At 36.8% G+C, this 24600-nt stretch overlaps 1 protein-coding gene across 1 annotated transcript in view; it reads left to right on the plus strand.

The window, feature by feature from the left end:
* txnrd2.2 (thioredoxin reductase 2, tandem duplicate 2) overlaps positions 1-13401 on the plus strand; it is a 22644-nt gene extending 9243 nt beyond the window's left edge. The window contains exons 10-17 of the mRNA XM_016497936.1: positions 461-552; positions 1858-2032; positions 6770-6906; positions 7868-7963; positions 9237-9329; positions 10110-10181; positions 11063-11160; positions 11342-13401. Of these exons, the coding sequence (XP_016353422.1) occupies positions 461-552; positions 1858-2032; positions 6770-6906; positions 7868-7963; positions 9237-9329; positions 10110-10181; positions 11063-11160; positions 11342-11465 (887 nt within the window). The 3' untranslated portion in view covers positions 11466-13401. The remainder of the gene's footprint in view (positions 1-460; positions 553-1857; positions 2033-6769; positions 6907-7867; positions 7964-9236; positions 9330-10109; positions 10182-11062; positions 11161-11341) is intronic.
* The last annotated feature ends 11199 nt before the right edge of the window (positions 13402-24600 follow it).

Below are 24600 nucleotides of genomic sequence, written 5' to 3' on the forward strand. Positions count from 1 at the left end.
GTGGGAGAGAGCGCTGTACATTCACTCCCCCCACCTACAATCCCTGCCGGTACGAGACTCGAACCCGCAACCTTTGGGTTACGGTCCGACTCTCCAACCATTAGGCCACGACATGCCCCTATACAAATGCGTGTAAAGGTTTACATGGTGCAGTGAGCACCAATCTTTATGTTGGTTTTTCTTATGGTTTTTTACCATAAAGAAATGGAGTTTTACCCACTAAGACGTTTACATGTTGTCAGGTTATTAAGGATAATTAGTGTATGATTGTACATGTAAACACACTCAAGTTTTTCCTCATAGACTGTGATTTTGAAAACCTAATAAATTAGCAATAAAATAATAAAAAGCTTCAGTTAGACTGTATTTTAGACTCTATTTTCTGTTATATTTGTTTAATTATTTTACTATAAAGTTAGTAAATCATTACTGTTTTCCTTCACTGTGTGTGTGTGTAAAGATGTAGCATTGGAATGTGCCGGCTTCCTTACAGGCGTTGGACTGGACACCACTGTGATGGTGCGCAGTATCGCCCTCCGGGGGTTTGATCAGGTACTGCATCTCTGTTTTGGTCCCTTGACAACATCAATCTTTATGTTGGTTTTTCTTATGGTTTTTGACTGAGTTTTACCCACTAAGACGTTTACATGTTGTCAGGTTATTAAGGATAATTAGTGTATGATTGTACATGTAAACACACTCAAGTTTTTCCTCATAGACTGTGATTTTGAAAACCTAATAAATTAGCAATAAAATAATAAAAAGCTTCAGTTAGACTGTATTTTAGACTCTATTTTCTGTTATATTTGTTTAATTATTTTACTATAAAGTTAGTAAATCATTACTGTTTTCCTTCACTGTGTGTGTGTGTAAAGATGTAGCATTGGAATGTGCCGGCTTCCTTACAGGCGTTGGACTGGACACCACTGTGATGGTGCGCAGTATCGCCCTCCGGGGGTTTGATCAGGTACTGCATCTCTGTTTTGGTCCCTTGACAACATGTCCTCTCTGATGCATTTAGAAACAACAACAACAACAAAAATCTCTCCTCTTTTTTTTATTAGCCTGATTTAATTTGTTTTTGAGTTGTGAAATATACTTATAAGAATAGTTATTATCGGTCTCAATAACATTGCTTTTGGTTTGGGCATTCTTTAATGTGACTCACCCTGGTAGAACCGCCAGGCTGTATGGCAAAAACAGGATGAGAGACCTGGCCAGACTTGTTTTATGACCCTGTTTTTTAAGCATTCATCTTTAATTAATGGTTATAGTGTTCTGACAGGAGATTTGTCATGTTGTTATTAAGCATTACACCCGCAGTATGGTCTGAAAGTAGTAACAGAATGACAACAAAGAGTAAATTGCTCCGTTGAAGTAAAATCTGTGTTTAAGAAAACAAATGATAAGGAAAAGTTCTTAAATATATTTTGAAAGCATCATTTTATTTGTACAGTTACTCTTGTAGATCAGATCTGTTCTCCTTCAGTTAAAATGCTATGCATGCATATTATTATATATTTGGAGAAATATCTATTATTATTATTAGGGGTTATAGGGTTCTTATTTGATGTGTCCATATGATGCTTTAAAGTATTTTCTTTTATATTTTTATGTTAGTTACTAATAAGCAATTTATATGATTTTTATTGTGAGATGTTTAAAAATTTATTATTTGTTATTTCCTCTTGTTTATTGATTTGAAGGCAAATGACAGTGTTTTGTTTGTGTCCAGCATTTACAGAGAATGATGTCTCTGAGATTAAGATCTAAAATAATTTTTCTGAAACTATTTAGCTTGTATGACTCTAAAGAATAGAGATAGTTAATGTTTTATTTTTTCTGCTTATCTCTCAGCAAATGTCTGGTTTAGTCACAGACTACATGGAGGCCTATGGCACCAAGTTCTCCTGGAAGTGTACACCAAAAAGCATAGAAAAGCTCCCATCTGGGCTTCTTCAGGTCACATGGATGGATCTAAACACTAAAGAGGAACATCAAGACACCTTCAACTCAGTACTTTGGGCTGTAGGTGAGGTCTTAATGCATCTCAAATACACATTCAGCGTGATTTAATTTATTAGGCACTTTTCTTTTAGAAGAGTTCCACAGAATGACATTTTAGCTAATTTTAGCTAATACACTTTTTTAATTTAAAAGTTAAAATAATTTTTTTAAATGTATTATTTATTTATTTTTATATTTTTTTTGCTTATATGGTATTACTGTGGCCTAACTGTTGCTAGGTTAGAAATTCATAACTCATCCACAGTCTCTTTTTTTTTTTTCTCACATAATAAAATACCTCACTCAGTTACAAATCAGTATTGTCCATTTATCTATTTATTTTCTAAGGAGCCATGTAATAAGCAGAATACTGTAGACCAGTCATTTTTTTAAAGTAAATCTTTTGAAAAAAAAAAAAAACTTCCATTTCTTTGATCAAACTGTCAGGGTTTATTTAGCGATTAATGACTGTCTCACTGTACTTTGTCTCTTACTGCTCTAACAGAGATTAATGCTGCAGGAAAACATGTTGTACAGTTGAGTCATCCGCTGTGATCAGTTATGCTTTCATCGCATTTCAAAAGCATAAATCCTCAAAATACATATATCTGTTTGTGCTTATATTGTCCTATTCCACAGTGCTGCCTTATCAGCAAAAACTAGACTATCAGCCTGAAAACAGGGTAATAAAGAGAGAGGGATGGAATCATCTAGGGAAGAGTTAATCACTGAACTGAGGTCTGCTCTTCAGGACCAGGATGCACCAGGGGCCCTGGGGTCGCCCCATTCCCTGCTTTGTTCTCTCGCTCTGGGTTTTCCTGCCAGAGTTGTGTGTCTCTCTGTACGGAAACCCACCCAGAGCTTCCACGGTTTTTCCCTTTTCTCGTCCCTCAGCATCTCTATCCACAGATGCCATCCTCTTTTCTGTGTTTCTGTCTTTCACTCGTCTGATTTCTCTCATTCCGGTTACAGGGACAATGAGAGGAATATAGGAATATCCGGCTGGCTGGTGCTGGTTGATTTATTGCTGGTGTGAGAAGAGGGTGTGGAGCAGTGCTGCTTTGAGTGTGTACAGTGAGGATGAGAATTCAGCTTCCTGTCTGGATGTGTGTGTGACATGGAGAGAGAGATTTAGTTATCTGTATTGACTCCTATTGCAATGCATGGCAGCATTGGCTTTGGGTGTTTGATGAGTTAAGTGGTTTTCTCAGGCCTTTTTGTTCCTGAGATTTCGGTCCAGACTTGTTTGCGGTCGAGGGATTATAGTGCTCTCAGGTTTGCAGTCCTGACAGTGCGTTTTGACTTTTACCACAGATATGTGTATTTAGTCATATTAAGGTATGAACTTGAGTGCATAAAAACCTAGTGCGTAAAATGTAGTGGTCAACTGATATCTAAAAAACAAGGGTGACACATGGCCAATACAGGTGATACTGGACTGAATAACTACGTCTCTGGTTTACCCATGCAATGGTCAATAAATATTACATTTATTAATTGCAATAATGTACAAATGTGAACAGTTCTACCATCAAGTACTATCAGATTTACTACTGTGCTTTCATTAGCCTAACTGTAGGTGGTTCATGGATGCCAAGCAAATTTGTTTTATAGTCAAATAGTGTTAGTATTGGCTGTTGTCATAGTGGAAAGAGCTTTCAGAGGCTGATATCCTCTATCAGACCCCTGAGAGGATGCTGCGTTTCCCTGCTGTGGTCTGTCTGTTTCTCCGTCCTGCTCTCTTTCTCACAGTGAAAGCATAAAAATTGGCATTTTTTTTTATCTCCCTCATGACAACTCATAGAGCAGCCCCATCCCTGCTCTTGTCTTTTACCCCCAGCGGAGCTCTTCCACCCTTCCGCACCTCCATCCTTCCTCTGGACTGCACCCTTCTGCAGGTGGCTGCGCTAAACGCCAGGAAAGAGAACATTTCCTCCATGCTGTACTGTAGGTTTACCGCTTTTATGAGGATTGAAGAAGGGAAGTAATATACTTAACATAAATAGGCTTTCCGATTGGTTCACAATTGTGTCCATCTCATGTATTTTGATTAATTCTCACTTTATTTTTATACCCTTACAAAAAATTACAATGATTTCTAAAGTAAAACCATGATAATTTAAGTAAAAATGTAATAGTTACTGCAGTTACTATTGTAAAACTTGTTAACAGGCTGTTATTGTCCTGAAAAAATAGAAATAAATGTGACGTGTAATATTTGGATCTTAAAATTAGTGTTAGACTCTTCTATGTTGGTCAATATATTGCCATTTTTAGATTATCTGTGAATAACAGCACAGATTATGTCATTTGCACAATATCATCATTGGACTGTTATTTTTATTCATTTATTTGTTTTTTATTTATTTATTTATTTTTTGTCAATTTTCAGTTGCCACCATTAAAATTTATTATGTATATATTGGCATTACAGAGCTTGGAGAGGGACATTCTTCTTTTTGCCTGACCACTGGTAGAGGAAACCTGTTTGAAAACAACCATTATTTTTTTACAGCTTTGTTTTTGTCTAATTTCAAAGAAATTACACATTTCATCTTTAAAGAAAATTAAAATACAATTTAAAGTTTCTTAATATTTATTATTTTTAATCCATTTATTGCAGTTAGTAATCATAACTTTGGACTATGTGTTTTGGAGGAAACTGTAATCATTTTATAATATTATCTTTTATGTCTAGGCTAAGCCATTCTTTCAGTTTAATTCATTTAAGGGCATATGTTTTAGTCGCATTATATTTGCCAGGAGCTGTTCTTCCGCTACTGTGCAGTAAAATTTAATTAAATCACTGTGGAGAATTACAGATCTCACACTGATTTCATGTGTGACTGGAATGTAAGGCAGCTTAATCCTCTCTTATTGTTTCATCTATTTTGCTCTCCAGCCTGTTGAGTCGATAAGGCTCATTTAAAGTCCTTCCAGGCAGATTGTTGTGGCTAATTAACATGTTGGCCTTGAGATTTCTGTCTTGTGTAACTCCAGGCTTTGTTCTTGTGCATTATCAGAGTCAGCTGTCAGCTGAGAGAGAGAGAGAGCGAGAGAGAGAGAGAGTGAGGAGGTGTGGGTTTGAATTCTCAGGCATAGTCCTTATCAGTGGTCCTGTGTTGTTGTGTCCAGCCTTCACAATGCCCAGCGAAGTTCCAGGAGTCCAAATCAGACAGAAAAAGAGACAGGAAGTGCAGTGCAGGAATTGCCCGCTCCAGTTTGACGCAGATACTGGTACTTTTCCCGCTTTACTGTAATCATCGTTTCAGGTCCTTTTTTCAGATGAACCAATAAAATGTGCATTCTCACTATTATCGGGCTGGCTTTGCCCACACAAAGTCAAGGACGTTTTTTTCCACGGCCAGTGAAGGATATCTTGGGGGTTTTGTTGCTGATGGAATGTGGTGTAAAACAAAGGATGTCTTTCATGTAAATTGCACTGGCAGAGCTTGTAGTTTGTGGACGTGTGGCAGCAACATCCTTTAAGACAGCCATAGAAATAAGTGTAAAATCTAGTCAGTATTATTTTATTGCCAAAATAAAATCATACAACACCATTACTATGAGTGATTTATACTGCATTTTATTTTACCTTGTAGTTTTGTACCCCCCCCATATCTTGAAATTTAGGGCATACCTGCATTTATGGAGTTGTTGCCCTGCATCATATTTGTCAATAGTAAACTGTATGAAATGTAAGATGACGTACAGGTCTGGGGCGGGGCCAGTGCGTTAACTGCGTTAAAATATATTTTTTTATTTTTAACCTGTTAGGAAACCTGTTAGTTTTTGCAGTTCTGTTTGGTGCCATTATTGGCACACAGATTTTTTTTTGAAAATGCAGCTTAGTGTTTTTAATTTATGTGATGTCTTTCATTTAATGTGTTGAATCTAATTTTATTGCGTTTTTACATTGTACTTTGTATACAACAAATTAGTCATAAGCACCATTTTACTTAGCCAATAAATGGCAGCTTCAAACTTCAGTTTCAAGACCTGAAATCGCGTTATTTTTTCATTATGGGCAGTAAACTAAGAACTCTATTATTAATACTATATATAGTTTAAAAAAAAGAGGCAGATCAGAAAGGCTGAACAAAAATGTATTTGATTGATATTTTGTGCATTTGTTTTTACACATTGTCTCTCTATAGCATTTCAGCATCTCTACCTCTTTCTCGGAGTAATCGATGAATACATACTCAAGTCGTATCTGTGGCTCAGGTCTCACTGTAGTGGAGAAGAAGGAAGTTGTTTCTGAGCTTGAGGCAGGAAAAGGGGCTTAAGGTTTGTTGTTCTTGCTGGCTGATAGCATCTACATTGGTACCTCTGGCTTCTGCTGCAAGCATTGTTTATTGTGATACCTATGAAGGCATTGGGACATGAGTCTTGTGTGTGTGCGTGTCTAAGACGTCGTAAATGGGGGAAGGGGGATGTAGATGGACAAGTGTCGACAGCCTCTCTCAGCCCTCGGATAGGAAGTGACAGAAATGACACTGCAGGCCCCAGGTGGCTGATGGGATATGCATCCAGGTCTCCTCATTACGCTGTCTGTCAGACCACCACACAGAAACCTTCTACCCCAGCTGTGCTTGTGTTTTCTTTTCTAATCACTGGATAAGATTTTACCCTTTAATCTGAGCGTAAAGCCACCTCTAAATTCTCCCAGCAGGCCGAGCGGTTAACTCCAACCTCAAGCCTCCAAAAGTTGTCCGAAATGTCGCTCTACCTGTCATTACTCTCTTCTCTTTGACCTTAGGCAGAGCATCTGAAACCAAGACCCTCAATTTGGAGAAGGCTGGTGTGGAGATCAACATAGAAACAGGGAAGATAATCGTAGCTGCTGACGAAGCCACATCCGTGCCGAACATTTTCGCTATCGGAGACATCGCTGAGGTAGGCGTTATGGATGAATGCCATCAAAAACGCACTAACATGGTAATCGAACTCAACTGAGAAGACACAGCTTGAAAGCAACAGCATATTCTTGTCTGTCAGTTCAGTCGCTCTTCTGGAAGGTCGTTGCCCTGTAACATCTCAAGACACAACTGGCTGCCGGGATCAAATATCGCAGCTGCCTGTCATCTGCAGCAGCTGTGTGATTATTGGCACACACACACACACACCACCACAAAACTAGTCAGAAGAAGCGCCTTTTACTCTTTACGTCCCTTTCAAAGTGCATCGCTTCTCATTTTTTAATGAAAGAAAACAAGATGTTGAGCCGCACCTGGTTACTGCCAAGAAATGCATTTACTATACAGCTGCCTGGGCGGTGTCCACACACACACACACACACTATGAGCCAAACACCCGAGGCGGTTTCTTGGACAGCAGGATGTACAGAAGTTATCAGACTGGTTGCTGATGCCATTAGTCAGTGAATGAGAATTCGCCCCATGGTGCTGCATGTTCCTGTAGGCATGTTTTTCACAGCACTGATTGGCAGCCGTCCACTTCTGCGCTGTAATCATCATCGTGACTGACAGCCGTGTAATGTTGAGATGATACTAATCTCTGAAATGTCTGATCAGGCTAATCGCACATAGATTTACACTTAACTACACAGCGTTTAAACATAATGCAGAGGAAATAATTGTTTAGAACTTTTCCGTTGTATTGTTGAGCACTACCTGACCTGCCCAGAACTTTTAGACTGGATTTGCTTTTGAATGTATCCGTGCATGTGTGTCAGTGTTATTTTAGTATTATTTATGCAGTTTACTATTATAGTATTAATTAATATTTTGAATTGTCTTTTATTATAATAGTTTCATGAAAATTTTTGTTTAGGTTTTAGTTTTTTTTTGTTTTTTTTCACTGATGTGTGTGTGTGCCCACTCCTTCTCTGTTTCAGGGTCGTCCTGAGTTGACCCCGACAGCCATTAAGGCTGGAAAGCTCCTGGCCCGCAGACTGGTGGGCCATTCCACTGAGCTCATGAATTATGACAACGTGAGTTTGCCGTTACATGCATATGCTTTCATTCTTGTTCGCTCTTTGTTTCTTTACTGGTTTCTAAGCGAATCACACAACGCCTATATTTAGGGTGGCCATATGTGCCGTTCATACGGGACACGTCCTGGCCAGGATTTTTATATTGCCTAAAACATCCAAAGTAGTTTGACCAATAACATGCATGTATTGTATATAATCGACCAATCGTGGCGCGTTAGAAGGTGAGATCTACAGAGAATGATCAAAGCGATGCAAATAAGCGCACGTGTTTGTTCATTCGTTCAACTTGAAGTGTGGCTGCGCACTGATCATTGAATGACACCGAAGTACCTCGAGAGCGATTCAAAAGCGTAAGGAGCCATCTGATCTGCTCTCTAGCTCTCGTGAATGTCATACAATGATCGATCTGCACAGTGCAAACAGCCAAAACTTGGATATTTTAGGCAATATAGAAATCCTGGCAAGGACGCGTCCCGTAAAAATGGCCCGTATGGTCACCCTACCTACGTATATTTCACCTCAAAATCAAAAGGAACAAATAAGAAATGATCTTTTACATAAAGAAAGTGAGACTAATTTTTTTAACCCTTAAGATTATTTGTATTGTGATTTTCAGGACAATTAAAACATTTACTGTACAGTACGGTAAAACATTACTGTAATGACTAGAAATCTTTTAATGCACAAAAGGCAACCATTAAATATTATTTAAATGGTAAAATTATAAATCACAGTATTATTTGATGTACTACCTGTACTTAATTATTTTACCTTTCTATAAAACATTTACATTAGTATTTTACATATTTGTATATATGCATAATTACAAATTTTTCAAAATTTTATTAAATATATTTAATACAATTACTAAAAAAAATACAAATAATGATTTATGCTTTAATTTAAAAATATTCTTGTTACAGTATTTTTTTGATAATGCAATCATAATCTTTGAGGATAACAGGAATTACAAAAAAACTGGAAAAAATTACTGTAATGAGACTTAACTGTGAGAATACTGTCATGAAAATGATGTCTTAGTGCAACAAAAATTATTTTGATTTATGTATATGAAAAATATATTTGAAATGTCCCATTTTGTGAGATTTACTTTTCTAGTGGTTCTCTTGTTTTGTTTTGTATAAAAAAATAATAATTATATGAATCTTCACCACTCCAAGTTTTTTGTGTGCTGATTAGTTCACTTGAGTCTTTTGCATAGTGTGTGTGTTTTATATGGTTGTGTGTGTGTGTGCATGTGTGTGTATAGGTGGCCACTACAGTGTTCACTCCACTTGAGTATGGCTGTGTAGGTCTGTCTGAAGAAGAGGCTGAAAGGAGACATGGAAAAGACCAGATTGAGGTAAAATACAGCAATTTTGCCATGGGTTCTGTTAGACACAACATTAAGTTCAGTTATAAAATGGCAACAGCAGCAATATGAATAAATGTTCAATACAAGATTAATAATAGCATTCAACTTTTCTTCCACCAAGTAATATAGTTTATTATCCGAACTGTGGGCTCTGTACAATTGGTGAGCAAGCATATTAGTTTTTTAGTACTGAAGTGCAGCGACAGGTTTGTTTATCAGCTGTTTTACAATTCCTTTGAACATGCAGTCTGTCCTTTTAGCGATTGATTCTAACCTAACCACAATTAAAAATATTAAAAAAAAAATTGAAGGCTCATAATCTGTATTTATGCGTATGTGAGTGCTGTTGTGAATATCCTGCTGTATACGTGCATGTATGTTATAGTGGGCCCTCGCACACCTGCATGGCTCCAAAGCCTAAAGCATTCGGAAAGGGGTGTGCCTCGGGTTTGATTGACAGGAGTGCAGGAGGGCTGACTGATGCTTGTAGAGGTTGATGAGAGATGATCAAAAACGCAGCATCCCATTGGCCCTCACAGCTGTGAGCAGCGTGTGTCAGCTCGCCAGAGCGCTCGCTCTTAAGCATGTTCAACATTTATGATTTCAGCACCCCAAAAATGTTTAGAGCAGCAACACAGACACAAACCATAACAGTAGCAGCACTTGTTACCAAGTGCTTGTCTAAAATGACGAGCTCAAGTGGTTGATGATGCAGGAAATGGTGTTGTTGTTGGTGCATCATAGTTTTTGTGTTGTCTGGTTTAACAGGTGTACCATGCCTTCTACAAGCCCCTGGAGTTCACCGTGGCTGAGAGAGATTCCACTCAGTGCTATATCAAGGTATATTTTTTATATATATATATATATATATATATGTATGTATGTGTGTGTGTGTGTGTGTGTGTGCATACTGTAGGTGAGGTGGTGACATAAAAAAGGGAACTGACACAAAATCAAACTTCAAATTAAAAACAACCACCCTATCAACAACATACTGTAGCAACAAACTAATAACCACTCAGCAAACAAATAGCAACACCCTGGCAACTATCCTCAACAGCCCAGTATCATGGTGCTGACTTTTGCATGGACAAACACCAGTTGTAGTTTTGTCTAATATTTAAACACAGTTGAATTTATACATATTCATTTTTCGATGGTCTGAAGTTTGCAACTTAGTCACTACCTTGGGTCTCTCTTTGATTCTGATGTAGGCTTTACACTACTATTCAAAGACATTTTTACATTTTTGAAAGAAACTGATGCTTCTGTTCACTAAAATAGCATGAGTTGATCAAAGTACAGTAAAAATAGTAATACTGTAAAATATTGTTACTGTATGAAATAACTCCTTTTCGATAAAATTAGATTTTTACCTCTGATTTTTACTTGTGAATTCCCATTTTCAGAAGCCATTACTCCAGTCTACAAAGAAAATCATTCTAATATGCTGTTTTAGTTCTTGAGAAACCTTTCTCATTATTAACACACCTGAAAATGGTTGCATTGCATAATGAAGTCTGGAAATTGCAATACAGATGACTTTTTGCAGTTGCTTGTATTGATTACAGTCACAGATTTATATACAGAAAATATTTATAACATTTATGAATGGCATTACTATCATTTTTAATGAATTCTATGCATCCAAGATGAGTAAAATAATAAAGTTCTTCTAAAAAATATAATTGAATGGTAACTGAATGTTCTCTCCCTCTCAGGTGGTTTGTCTACGGGAGGGTGATCAGCGTGTGCTGGGTATGCATTTTACCGGACCGAGCGCTGGTGAGGTCACACAGGGCTTTTCTCTGGGCTTCCAGTAAGTTCCGCATGTCTTCGTACCTGCTCATGCTGTTGAACTGGAATCAGATTACATTAATTTGTTCTGATATCACCCAGGTGTCTGTTTCATTGCACATGCATTTGCGTGTAAATTCAAATCTGTGAATAACAACAGCTGTGGACGAATGAATACAGAGTCTGTGTGTTTTTATCTACAGGTGTGGGCTTACCTATGAACACCTCAGGAATACGGTCGGGATACACCCCACCTGCGCCGAGGAGCTCATCAAGCTCAACATCACTAAACGCTCCGGTCTTGACGCCACAGTAACAGGCTGCTGAGGTTAAGCATCCCCTCCCTGATCGCCCGAGCACACGGGAACCCATAAAAAGGTTGTGATAATGTGAGTTAGCAGTTGCAGGAAGCATCTCATGAAATCTGTCTCTCAGTTTTTACTTTAAAAGCTCTTCTGAAACCGAGACTTTTAAACCACAGAACCAGATCTATTTCGGTTTAATATATGATATTTAAAATAATAATTCTGGAGGTCAGTACTAACAAGTATGTCCTTCTTTGCCACTGTGATGTATTGTTTTTAAACCAAGTCCAGGAGAGTTCGGCCAGCTTTATACCACAGGTCAAGATAATCCAATAAAGTCCTCATGTTTGCTCTCCAGAATAAGAACGTAGATGCAGGTTAGAGCAACACGAACCGCAAGCGCCTCTGCGAACAGATAAACACGGCCATAAATCAGGATTAAGGCCCCATTACAGTGTGCTGAAATGAGAAACGTTGGAGAAAGTGGCCTAATGTTTCTGAAATATATTCTGCAAATATTGTTGTTTCTCTGGCTGTACTTCCTGGCCGTTAGTCATGCGCCGCTCCTGACACTGATGGATGGGATAGGCCCGTCGCTGCGCTGACACCACCCCGTTTCCCAGGGACGTAGACAAACACTCGGTGAGCGGCATGTCACTCAAACGCAGAACCCGGTCGTGGACAGAGTGAGCGCTTATTTAGTCCTGGACTTCAGGAGGTTCTCCAGTGCACAGGGGGAGCAGAGAGTACACAGTACAATAACATACTCTCCTGCCCCTGATCTCTCTGGGTAAAACCTGAAAGTCCAAAGGAGGCATCAGTACCGCTGGCTACCTAAAGGTGGCAGTGTTAGCTTCCTTTTCCTCCTGTTCTTCACTCGCACATGTGAGGATAAAAATCTCTGCGCTGTGTAGTCATTATGAATTCGAGTCACAGTTAATCACTGGCAGAATGTTAAGATTAATCGAACACTTACTGGGCATTTATCGCTCCATAGGTTTAGCTTATCTGTTGTTTGTGTACTTGGCTAATAGCTTTGGCCCACGGTGCTGGCGCCCGCTTTGAGGGAAGTTAAACTGCGACTATTCCCAAAAGTTCAATTCATTTTGTGACAGGAAATCTGTGACATCTGTGTACTTTCAAACCAGATAACGTATGAAAAGCATATGTGAATTTTGAAATACATTGATATGTAAAGTCAGTAGATGCAAGTGCAATTATAATGAAACATTTTTCAGAGCTCTCAAAGGGGTAGTTCAACCAATAATGAAGATTATTTTATTATTTACTCATTCTTATGTCAGTCCAATCCTGTATATCTTTGTTTATTCATCAGAAAACTGAAGGCATTTTGAATTGTATTGGTTGCTCTTTTGTCCATTTAATTAGAATAGAGACTGCTTAAAAAGCATGACGAAGCATCATAAAATTGAATGAAATTTGGAATGAAATTTAGTGGTTTTTGACTGCAAATATTCCATCTTAGCTCTCTTTGCTGCGTTCATGAGAAGAGAAAAGTTGCGGTGCCCAGTTCTTAAACGAATCATTGAGTCTTATTGAGTCAATAATTCAGTTCATCAGCAAAACAAGTCTGCATGTTTCTTTCACAAATTGGACTGATCTGTTTTTTTTTTTTTAAGTTCAAAATCAATAACCAATAAGTGAATAACAGCTTAAAGTTCTCTGTTCCTCACAAAAAGCAATCATATGACTTCAAAAGACTTGGAATACAGCGCATGAGTCGTGTGAGCTACATTTATGATTCTGTAATGGTTATTTTATATCCTATTTTTACAGCTTGAATGTTTCAGTCCAGTTCACCGTAGCATGGAAAAGAGCAACCAGAATAATTGTTTCATGCAAGCCTTTACACGGAAGAAATACAGGTTTAGAAGAACATGAGGGTGAGTAAATAATGGCAGAATTTTCATTTTTGGACAAAATATGGGTTTAATAATAAATTTGGACATTTAATGGTTTAATAATAAACATTGGACATTTGCGTTTGTAATTTCAGTGTCAATGAAACTTGCAATAAAACAACAGATATGCTAAACTTATTAAACACCTCAATCAGTACTAGTCACTGTAGTTATACATGATGTATGTGAAATGAATATGTGATCACATTTAGAAACACTGTTTTAATGGCCTATGTCACATACTTAAAGGGATAGTTCACCCAAAAAATGCAAATTCTGTCATCATGTACTCACCCCGATGTCATTCCAAACCTGTATGAGTTTCTTTTGTCTGCTGAACACAAAAGAAGATATTTTAAAGAATGTTAGTAACCAAACCGTTTTGGTTTGGAGACATTTCTCAAAATATTTTCTTTTATGTTCTGTGAAAGAAAGTCATTCGTACAGGTTTGAAACAACATGAGGGTGAGTAAATGATGGCAGAATTTTCACTTTTGGATGAACTATCCCTTTAACTTTTACTAAGCTATTTATCTGTAATTAATCAAATGCCTTTATGCGTATGGTTTCCCACAAATACTTTAATTTAAAGTATAAATACAAAATTTAAATTGGAGAATGCCATAGACTTAGAAGTGAGTGTCTGTGGTGGAAGAACGGTCCTGCTGGAGTTTGTTTTTGTTTGAAGTCTAATCTGCCCCGGCTCTGATTAATGAGCCTGAGAGTGGAGTGATAGCCTGCCGTGGAGAGGAGCACTGCGCTACCAGGTTTATTTGTACCCAGGGCTGATGGGAAGAGGGGGGGTACCGTGTGCTCAGCTCAGGGACGGGGTGCTGACTGAAGAACCCTGACCCCAACACACTACCACCAACAGCTTGGCTCTATCAACCCACACAACACACACACACACACAGCTGGTGGGCAGAGCTGCACCATAACACAGAAATATGCGGGCGTATGTTTTTCTAAAGTGTACAGATATTCATGTTATGGCCAGCATAATTGTCATGTTACCAGTATGATCAGTATAATGACATTTTTTTTTTTAATGTTAAATTTAAATGTTGCATCTAAAATTGACATAAGCAGTTATCAGCATTGGTCGTCTCACTGATCAAATGTGCTTTAGACACATTACCCGCAGGTCAGCTTGAGACAGCAGCTCCGATCCCCACATTCGCACACAGTGAGGGGGCAGGGTTCAACTTTCAAGGGCCCAGCTAATGATGACTTGCACTAAAAGCCAAAACTGGAGAGGGCGAGTCTGATGATACTTGGCGTCATATTTATTTCTGTAAAAAGAGAAGCCTGATTTGGCATTAAGCCATGCACTTGATGATTTAGTAAGTTAGATATACAAATTGCACCATTAAAATAATGATGGATTAAATGCTGTCTTCTGTTTCTTTCATATGGTGTGAATTTAACTTGTTCCAAATCTTCGTGAGCTGCCTCACAGACTGCTATCTCCATAGGCAGCAACCTTTTTAGGGGCCTTTCATGCAGAACGCATTCTCGCATTTCATCTACAGTTTTTTTTTTTTATGATGGTGCATGTACCACTTACATTGCACATGTTTCAGCCATTGTGTCATGTCTTTTTCTTTCTTTTTGTTGCATTTTTTGCATTTTTAAGAGATTTCCATTTTTTCCATTCGGTTGTACTCCCGGCTGTTTTTCAACATGTTCTGTGTGGCTATTAATGCAAAATGATACACAGGGCAGTCGAATGACTAAAGGAATGCCAGGTTTTTAAAAAGTTTAACTTTTAGCTTGAGCGCCACGTTTTTACATTGCAAAACACTGCAAAAGATGCAAGACATGATTACATGATTTACAGGATACATGTTTACATAGAAAAACATTGGAAAAACAAAAGTGCAGTGGAATGCAGAAACAGCCCCAAAGGCGGCATCCTAACTGTCATGGATTCTTATAAGTGACTGATTTGGAGCACTCTATATAGGCAGCAACTTCAAGTGCGAACTAAATTATGAGAGCAAAACCTCCTCACGTGAAGGGCATTAAAGACTAAAGTTACGATTAATTTCAATATAATATGACCTTGATATATCAACACAATAAGACAAAGATAAAAATGCATAACACACAAATATTAGATACAAAAAAATTTACATTTTGAAATGAATTCAAATGTTTTTATGACTATTTTCATCATTGAATAAAATGTTTATTTATTTATCTTTTGAGCATTTTTCTCTGCTTGACTTTCGACTCCATATGGAACTTGTTGCAATGCATTCTGGGATTGCATCTAATTTGGTCAAAATGAGATCTTAGCGTAATGTTGCAAACTAACTTTGTGAGTGTAGTTCACCTATGCTGCCTTAAAATGCTATTAAGTTAGGAAGCTAACTAGGTTTTGTAACAGAGCTAATACACTACTTTTCAAAGGTTTGGTGTCAGTTTTTTTTTTTTTTTTTAAAGAAATTAATACTTTTATTCAGCAAAGATGCATTGAATTGATCCAAAGTGACAGTAAAACATTAATAATGTTACAAAAGATTTCTATCTCAATAAATGCTGTTCTTCTGAACTTTCTATTGAACAAAGAATCATATGAAACATTTTTTTCACAAAAATATTAAGCAGCATAACTGTTTTCAACATTGATATAGCATATATGATTTCTGAATATAGCAGAATGATTTCTGAAGGATCATGTGACACTGAAGACTGGAGTAACGATGCTGAAAATTCAGCTTTGCATCACAGGAATAAATTACATTATCAAATATATTCAAATAGAAGACAGTTATTTAAAACCGTAATAATATTTCACAATATTACCGTTTTTCAGTATTTTAATCAAATAAATGTAGCCTTGTTGAGAATAAGAGACTTCTTTCAAAAAATCTTGCTGACCCCAAACTTTTAAACAGTGTGTGTGTGCGTGTGCGTGTGTGTGTGTGTGTGTGTGTGTGTGTGTGTCCTCTGAGCAGCTTTCTCTCAGCAGGGGTGGTCACGGTATGACCTCTCGCTGTCTTTGCTGACAGGCTCCTCAGCGATGCCGACCTGTCAGTCAAAGCTGCACAACAACAATGGCAGAAATTCCTCTCTGTTTGTTTGCATAAGGACGGGGCTCTCACAAACCCTGAAACTTTTAACGTTGTCACCCCTAAAACTCCGAGCTCTCTTTGCAGCCATTAAGGCGAAAGTCATCCTCGTCGTCCACTGAGAGAAAAGACCAGAGCCCCCTTTTTAACCAGCGACATGCTTTCAGCATTTCTTTCTCTTTCGAAATAGAGCAAATGTACGTAAATCCACCTTGAAACACACTTAGCAGAACATGTCAACATGTCAGGGTATGTTGGGTGGATATTTAACGTCTTAATCCGCTGCTATTGTGGGTTGACAGTCAGAATCAGCGTGTATGAGCTCGGAGTCTATTGTGGATGCGAGTCAGACGGCCCTCATCACCCTTCTGCGGGGGGTTTACGCTCATGCTGGTTACACAGCCCTGCGTTTGTGGCCAAAGCCCTGGGAGGAGAAACAAATATCTGCCTTGTGTAAACATATGCGAAACGTTTGGCATAGAAAAGGGGGATTATGGGTAAAATGAATAGGGGCCAATTATAGTCCACTTTTTCTTGTGTGTTTCGGATAGAGACACTTTTGTGGTGAGGGGGGTGTAATGGATATAAAATAGCTTCAAAACGGTGTACTATCATACTTTTCTATTTGTTTATTCAGTACTGCATAATATACTTCATGTACACTACCATACCATTTTTTTTTTAAGTCTTATGACCAAGTCTTTATTTATTTGATCAAAATAAAGTCAAATGTGAAATATTATACTGTTTATAATAACTGTTTTTTTTTATTTTAATATATTTTTAAAAGTAATTTATTTCTGTGAGCCATTACTCCATTCTTTAGTGTCACATGATCCTTTAGAAATCATTCTAATATAATGATTTGGTGCTATGATGTATTATTTTTAATATTTCCTATTTTTGTTGAAAAGACCAATGCATAATTAAATACATACTGATAAAAAAAATGTAAATACATATTAATAAAAAAATTATGAATAAAACAAAAATCTGACCTCAAACATTTAAATGGTAGTGTATATTGTCTGAAGTTAGCTATTTTAATTTATTTTAAAACGTTTTTTTTATTATTTTATTTAATGTTAAATTATATTTAAATGTATTTATGTATTTATTTTCAATATGCACCAGAGAATACTGTGCTGAATAAGGTTTTTGACAATGTAATGACTTTATTGGAGTAGATATTATTTTTATATAAAATAAAAAATAATACAAAACAGAAAAACATTTAAATAACAATTTTAAATAACTTATTTTCAACATGAGAAATTATTAAAGCCAAATATTTAAAATTTCCAGTTGCATATGCAGACTGTATTACATGTTGTAAAAAAAAAAATATATATATATATATATATATATATAGCCTATATTCTGCACTGAAAAAAAAATTTGGTGTAGAAACAGTTTTCACTCAGAAATCGCTAGTAAATGCCACAAACAATTACAAAGAAATGGCACGGAACACTGAATTCATGTGAAATCATTTTCTTGTATTTTCTTGTAAATGTGCTCCAATATTTTTTATATATTTATATTTTTTTATAATATTTTTTTATTTTATATATATTTTAAAAATCAAATCATTGTACAGTGTGTGTGGTACACTGCTATAGCATTGTAAACAGTCCCACACACAGTCAAACATGAAGAGTTTGATGTAAGATGCTTCAGGGTGAGGTTCGAGGGAAGACTCTCCTCTCTGATTACAGGCCAGATGTGTGCCACAGATTTATGTTTGCTGCATGTCCACAGTTTGATCGTCGTCTTTGTTCAGCAGTTTTTCTCCATTATGTAGTTGCATGAAGAGCATGTTTCTACCTGATTTATATTTTGTCTTCATTTCAAGGATCGTCCCTGGTGAAGTTTGAACCCCACAACCTTTTGGTAACCAGCCAGATGTTTACCCACTAAGCCACACTAACAAGCCCAGCTCATTTGTGTGCTTTATTTATTTATTTTTAAGTAACAGGACAAAATTAGAAATATTCAAACATTTATTTGGATTTATTTAAAATTCTGAATTGTAATGGTAATTATTTTTGTTGCTTCTAATAGGATGATTTCCTCACATATACAGTATGTACACTGTACAAAATAGTTTTTCGAGTTCTGTTTTACAAGAAAATGCGATTTCAATCTTTCAATTCTTTTACGCTTAATTCAGTGTTACATGTCGTTTGTAATTATTTGTGAAATAATCTAGCAATTTGTGAGTGAAAATAGTTTGAGCTGTTTTTAATTAAATCCTACGCATTTTTTTTTTTAAGTGAACACATTTTTTATGTTTTTATAAATGTCTGACATACTAATAAAATGTGTAAACAGAGGCTTTTTATATTTAGTTTCTGATTTGGTCAGATGAAACCAAACAAGATGAGAAGTGATAAATTACCTGTCAGCACCACAGAAATTTTCTGTGTTTGTTTTTCAGTAATTAATTAACTGAAGCAGCGAGTTGGTGCGCTATTTTTCATAATGGAATAAAACAATAAATATGCCACTGAGATAATGAGGCATTTCATTTGTTACATCATACCTGAGAGGGTTGTTTCTGTTGTTGTCTGCTTTCGTTCCTGAGGGACGGTATGAGACTTGCCTCTCGGGTTCGATCACCTGCATGATCTCCAAAACCTCCATTGTGCTGTTTACAGTAAACACTCACAGTTATGCAGCACGCAGTACTTTCACTTCACAGGAAAACCACTTTTGAAGTGTTTTGTTTTTGTACATCCAGCACTAATTTAACAGTGAAAACTTTGGCTTATTTGTGTTATTAAGCAATTCATAATCTTCCATCTGTGGTAGCTGGGATCCAGTGCTTGTCATTAAAGGAATAGTTCACCTAAAAATGAAAATGTACTCACCCTCAGGCCATCCAAGATGTACAGCAGATGAGTTTGTTTCTGTAGCGGAGCAGATTTGGAGACATTTAGCACATCCATGGTGTGTCTTCTATCTATGATATTGCTTACTGTATTGAAAAAGGCGACTCATCTGAATCAGGAGAGAAATATGCACAGATCAAGCACTGTTTACAAGTGAAAATGGTCCAAAACAGTTCTAAACAAATCTGCATGATAATCAGTGTGCGTCAAGTAAAAAAAAAAAAAACGTACCATAGACATCTATTGACAGAAAATCTTCAAATGTGACCCTGGAGCACAAAACCAGTCTTAAGTCGCTGGGGTATATTTGTAGCAATAGCCAAAAATACATTGTATAGGTCAAAATATCAAAAAATCATTAGGATATTAAGTAAAGATCATGTTCCATGAAGATATTTTGTAAATTTCCTACCATAAATATATCAAAACTTAGTTTTTGATTGGTAATATGCATTGCTAAGGACTTCATTTGGACAACTTTAAAGGCGATTTTCTCAATATTTTAATTTTTTTTGCACCCTCAGATTCTAGATTTTCAAATAGTTGTATCTCGACCAAATATTGTCCTATCCTAACAAACCATACATCAGTGGAAAGCTTATTTATTTAGCTTTCAGGTGATGTATAAATCTCAATTTTGAAAAATTGAAACTTAAGACTGGTTTTGTGGTACACGGTCACAAATGACATTTGACTGACTGGAAGAGTTTCAAGTAAATAATACAATTTCGGAACACATGGAATGTAGCATGCAACTAGTATAACACTTTTTGTCCTTTCTGAGTTGGACATCCCCTGTTTTTACTTTTGTTTTATGGAAAAAGCAACAAGAAATTTGCTGAACATCTCCATTTGTGTTCCCATATAAAATCATAGAATTTCAAACGACATGAGGGTGAGGAAAGGATGATGAATTCTCTTGTTTTGTGTGAATTCTCCCTTTCAGTTTGAATGTAGCTGCAGATTCATCTCTCCACCTCTCTGTCCACCGCATGTCTCTTACTCACTATTCAGTCTTCATTCAGGCGATTAAAGACTCATTGATTCTGGCTCTGTGTTCTTTCACTCAAGTCTTCAGGTCTGCAGTGGTGAGAAATGCCTGCCAAAACATCTCTCCTACACTCCTCCTCTCCGTCCTCTCTCCCTGCCCTGTGGCACTGTGATTATTTTCCTCACTCTCTGTCATAAATCACCTTATCTTTACAGGCTGTGACAATACTTCCCACTTTACAGCCACAACATTAACCCTGGGCTGTATGGCTGAGGCAGACACACTTTCAGTGAACGTGCCACATTCTCTCTCTCTCTCAATCTCTCGACGTCTCTCTCACTGTAGGTCAGGGATATACACTGCCAGTCAAAATTTTCAACACACCTACTCATTTTCTGTTGGATTATTTTCCAGGGACTTTGTATGTGTGCTGGAGACTTTTGCTAATGCTAATGCAGTGTCTATTGTTCTTTTTGTGTCCAAAGTGTCCACACACTGTAAAAAATGTCCGTGAATTTAACGGTAAAAGACTGTAAAAATGCTACAGTAAAAACCTGTTAAACGGTTAACGGAAAATTCCCCTAATATATATATGGTGAAAAACTGTATTGGACATTACATGTAATTTTACGGTAGAATAGCGTTTTTGGAAGTGAAAAAGACCGTATAATTTACAGTGAATAACCGTAAATTTACATTCCCACAATTCCCTGCGTTACATTTCAAATTTGATGGGTTTTTTCGTTGTTGAAATAACTATGTTTCTTCTTAGTGTTTTCTTATCGGTTTTGTATATTAAGGTTGTATGTTACACCTAATGTTATTAAATTAATGTTTATTGCATTATTTCAGTTTCATGTGTGTTACCATTATGGTGTTTAGTGTTTGTGTGAATGACACTGTGCACCTTCTATATATGTTTGTATTTAAAAGCTGCTTGTGATGGGCTTTGGTTCATCATGTGACTTTCTCAACACCACCTGCTTTTGGTGGTTATCAGTGTATTACAAACGTACAAAACAGATTTCAGTACTTCAATAGGTTGGTATATTAACATTATTTCAGTTAATGAAATTACAGTATTTAACTGTAAATTTAAGTTAAAACCGTAAAACCTAAAATGGTGCTACCGTATTTTTTATGGTAAAATTCCGGCAACCACAGCTGCCGTTTTTTTACCTTAAATTTTACGGAATTAATTTTTACAGTGTGGTATGTGTTTTGCAGCTGTGCAGCATTATGGGAAAGCAGGGCGATGGCATCAGTGAGAGCTGAAGGGAGGTTCAAACCGCTGAGATAAGGCTGTGAGACTCTAATGTACAATCCTCTCATCCCCTTCAGCAGCTCCAGGGAGGATCTTAACCTTGCGCTGAGAGGAGCAGGATATCTTTCATAGGAGTGTTTTTAGATTCTGCTTTTCACACAGACACCATCAGGTGCCTTCCAGACCCCAGCAGTCCATCCGCACCCTCCCTGAGATCCTCCACCCACACATTGGCCTATCACCACAGACACATCCAAGACAAACACGAGAGATGCATCTGAACTGTGGTGGTGTCAAAAAATAAAAATATATATATATATATATATTATTCAAACATAACATACCTAAAATATCTAAATCTAAAATAAACATATCTGCTTCTATTCATTTTTGCTTAGTTCTGAGGCAATTATATTAATCTAGAGTTTTGATTGAATGGGCATTTGAATAGGCTTTTATTTTCGAGTAAATAATAAAATAAATGTATGTGTGTGTTGTTATATATATTATTCCTGTGAATTTTCAGCAACCATTACTCCAGTCTTTAGTGTCACATGATCATCATGCATAGTTTTGTCTTTCAGATTTTGTTGAAGATTATGTTTTTGTACTTTACATGAACAAATAAACTCATAATAAATAACTTTTATTAAAAATAATTTTTAATAATTGATGCATATGAAGATGTTGAACTTCCCCAGCATAAAATGGTTCTCACTTCCCTTCATTCCTTTTGAGACACTAAAGTAAACCTTTAGTAACATTATTTCTAAAATAAACTTCAATTTGACATTTTTTAATTTTGCATATTTGGTTAACTGTACTGACCAACTGCTAGTGCCCTGCAATGCTGATCTCTTCAGCAGGGACATCACTAAATACACTGAACAAAATTATAAACGCAACACTTGTTTTTGCCCCCTAACAAATTTTTTTTTATGATCAGTAATATCAAGTTCATGCCTGTCCGGTCTAAAAGAGAGGCTTGTTTAACTAAAAGCTTATCTAATTTAGTGATGAGCTGTAAACTGACCTACACGCCCTTGTGGCGAGAGAGAGCCAAGGGATTTCCTTTCCTCCTCCACCGTCAAGATGAACAATGTCGGGCCCCCCTCCTCAGGCCCAGGGAGACCGCAGCACTCCCTCACTGCATTGTGGTATATTGCAGGTAATCTGAGATGGCACCAATAATTCATGGTTACGTGGGGCATGGCATCTGAGCAGCCCGAGCAGAAGATGTGCTTCTAAGGGCCCCCTCTGCAGGGTCAGCAGCCTGCTGCCTGCCATTTACATTAATTGATTTTCATCACTCCATGACTGATGGAATAGAATACTAGCTTATTACTCACTGAACACTGCTCAGCAGGCTACACTATATGCTAATGAGATAAACAGTATACATTATGACTTTTAATTTCTGGATTAATATCTAAAAGAGCATCTATATCTATCTATCTATCTATCTATCTATCTATCTATCTGTTCATTCATTTGATCTAAATAAGCTTGTGATACAGATTATATCACAAGCAATATACATCTTTGTCAATTAATATTGTTATTTGGCATTTTCTGTATTTATGAATTTATTTTAGTTGTATATATTTTAATATACCCTATAATTTTAACTATATATATATATATATGTATATATCAATTTTAAAAATGTATGCAGTCAGTGAAAGTGTAAAAGCATATCAAACATAAAAATCTACAGAGAAGTGTGGAAAATTATGGAATTTTGAAATGGAAAATGTGTAGGAACCCTGGAAAACACTATCTTGTCCATGACAGAAACATAATTTTCTTAGCAGTCCAGCAGTTGATATTTGTCATCCTTCTCAATCCGCCTTATAGCATATGTTTGTGGAGTTCTGTGGAAAAACCTAAAATCAGATTTTTCCTTTTCCTTGCTCCTTCATGTTCAGCAGTGTAATTATCGGCAGAGAGGCTTAGTCCCACCAGCCATCATAACAAATTAGTGCTGACTGCTGGCCGCCTTTAATATAATATTTTATTTTTAATACAGTTTAATTTCTGCTATTTTAATTTGTCACACTGACAAGTCAAGTGCACTGCATTCTGATTCTGTGGATAGTATATATACTTCAGAAACAGAAAGAGTAATATGTTATTAGATATTGTGGTAAAGTGTGAGCTCATAGGTTGTTCCCACGCTGTTTGAAACTCTCAACATGATTGCTTTTCTGAACTACCTTGAAAAAAAATGTATTAATGCTTTAAATTTCCTTATCTATAGATCACCTCACATTCCTTCAACATTCTGGGCAGCACCTGTGTCCTTGTGGATCTTACTGTCTCATTTAAGAGAGATGAAGAGATGCATGGAGAGATGGAGAAACCCTCAACTGAGCTAATCCAGGGCCTCTAAAGAGGTTTAAAGTGCTCTGGTTACATCTAATCTTTTTGCTCAGACCCAGCTGAGCCTGAAACCTCTTCTCCATGATCGAAACGTACAAATAAAGGTCTCTCTCTAACCCGGTGCAGGTATGAAAGGCCGCTATGTGCACTGTGGATTAGAGCGGACTTTCCCCCTCCCGTTTTCTCATTTAGAGAAAGGATGAAATAGAGGAGGGACACAAAAAAGGTCTTAGCTGTTTACAGAGTCGCTGCTCTACCCAGCGGGGACTTTTCACGTTGCATTCACAGTATTAACATACATGGAACCATAATAATAAAAATATTAGAAAGATTCAAAAAGCTTCTCAAATTGTTTTAACTAGAGCCCTCATACATTTATGATTTCATATATATCAGTACCAGTCATCACTATCAAGAAAAACAACTATCAAAATAGATTTATACAATTGTCAAAAAGATTATTATATATCTGAAGAGATTCCATGTTAATTTTGTTTACCGCTGTGGTTCAGACGCTCCTTTAAAGGAGATACTAGCAGAGACAAAGGAGTCTTGGACTTGGGATATTGGGTTGTGTGTGGTTTGATTTGTATTGTTTTGAGCACTTTTACATGGCTACAACAGCAC

Source organism: Sinocyclocheilus anshuiensis, unplaced genomic scaffold (genome assembly GCF_001515605.1).
Source record: "Sinocyclocheilus anshuiensis isolate Anshui unplaced genomic scaffold, SAMN03320099.WGS_v1.1 scaffold1276, whole genome shotgun sequence".
Classification (NCBI taxonomy): domain Eukaryota; kingdom Metazoa; phylum Chordata; class Actinopteri; order Cypriniformes; family Cyprinidae; genus Sinocyclocheilus; species Sinocyclocheilus anshuiensis.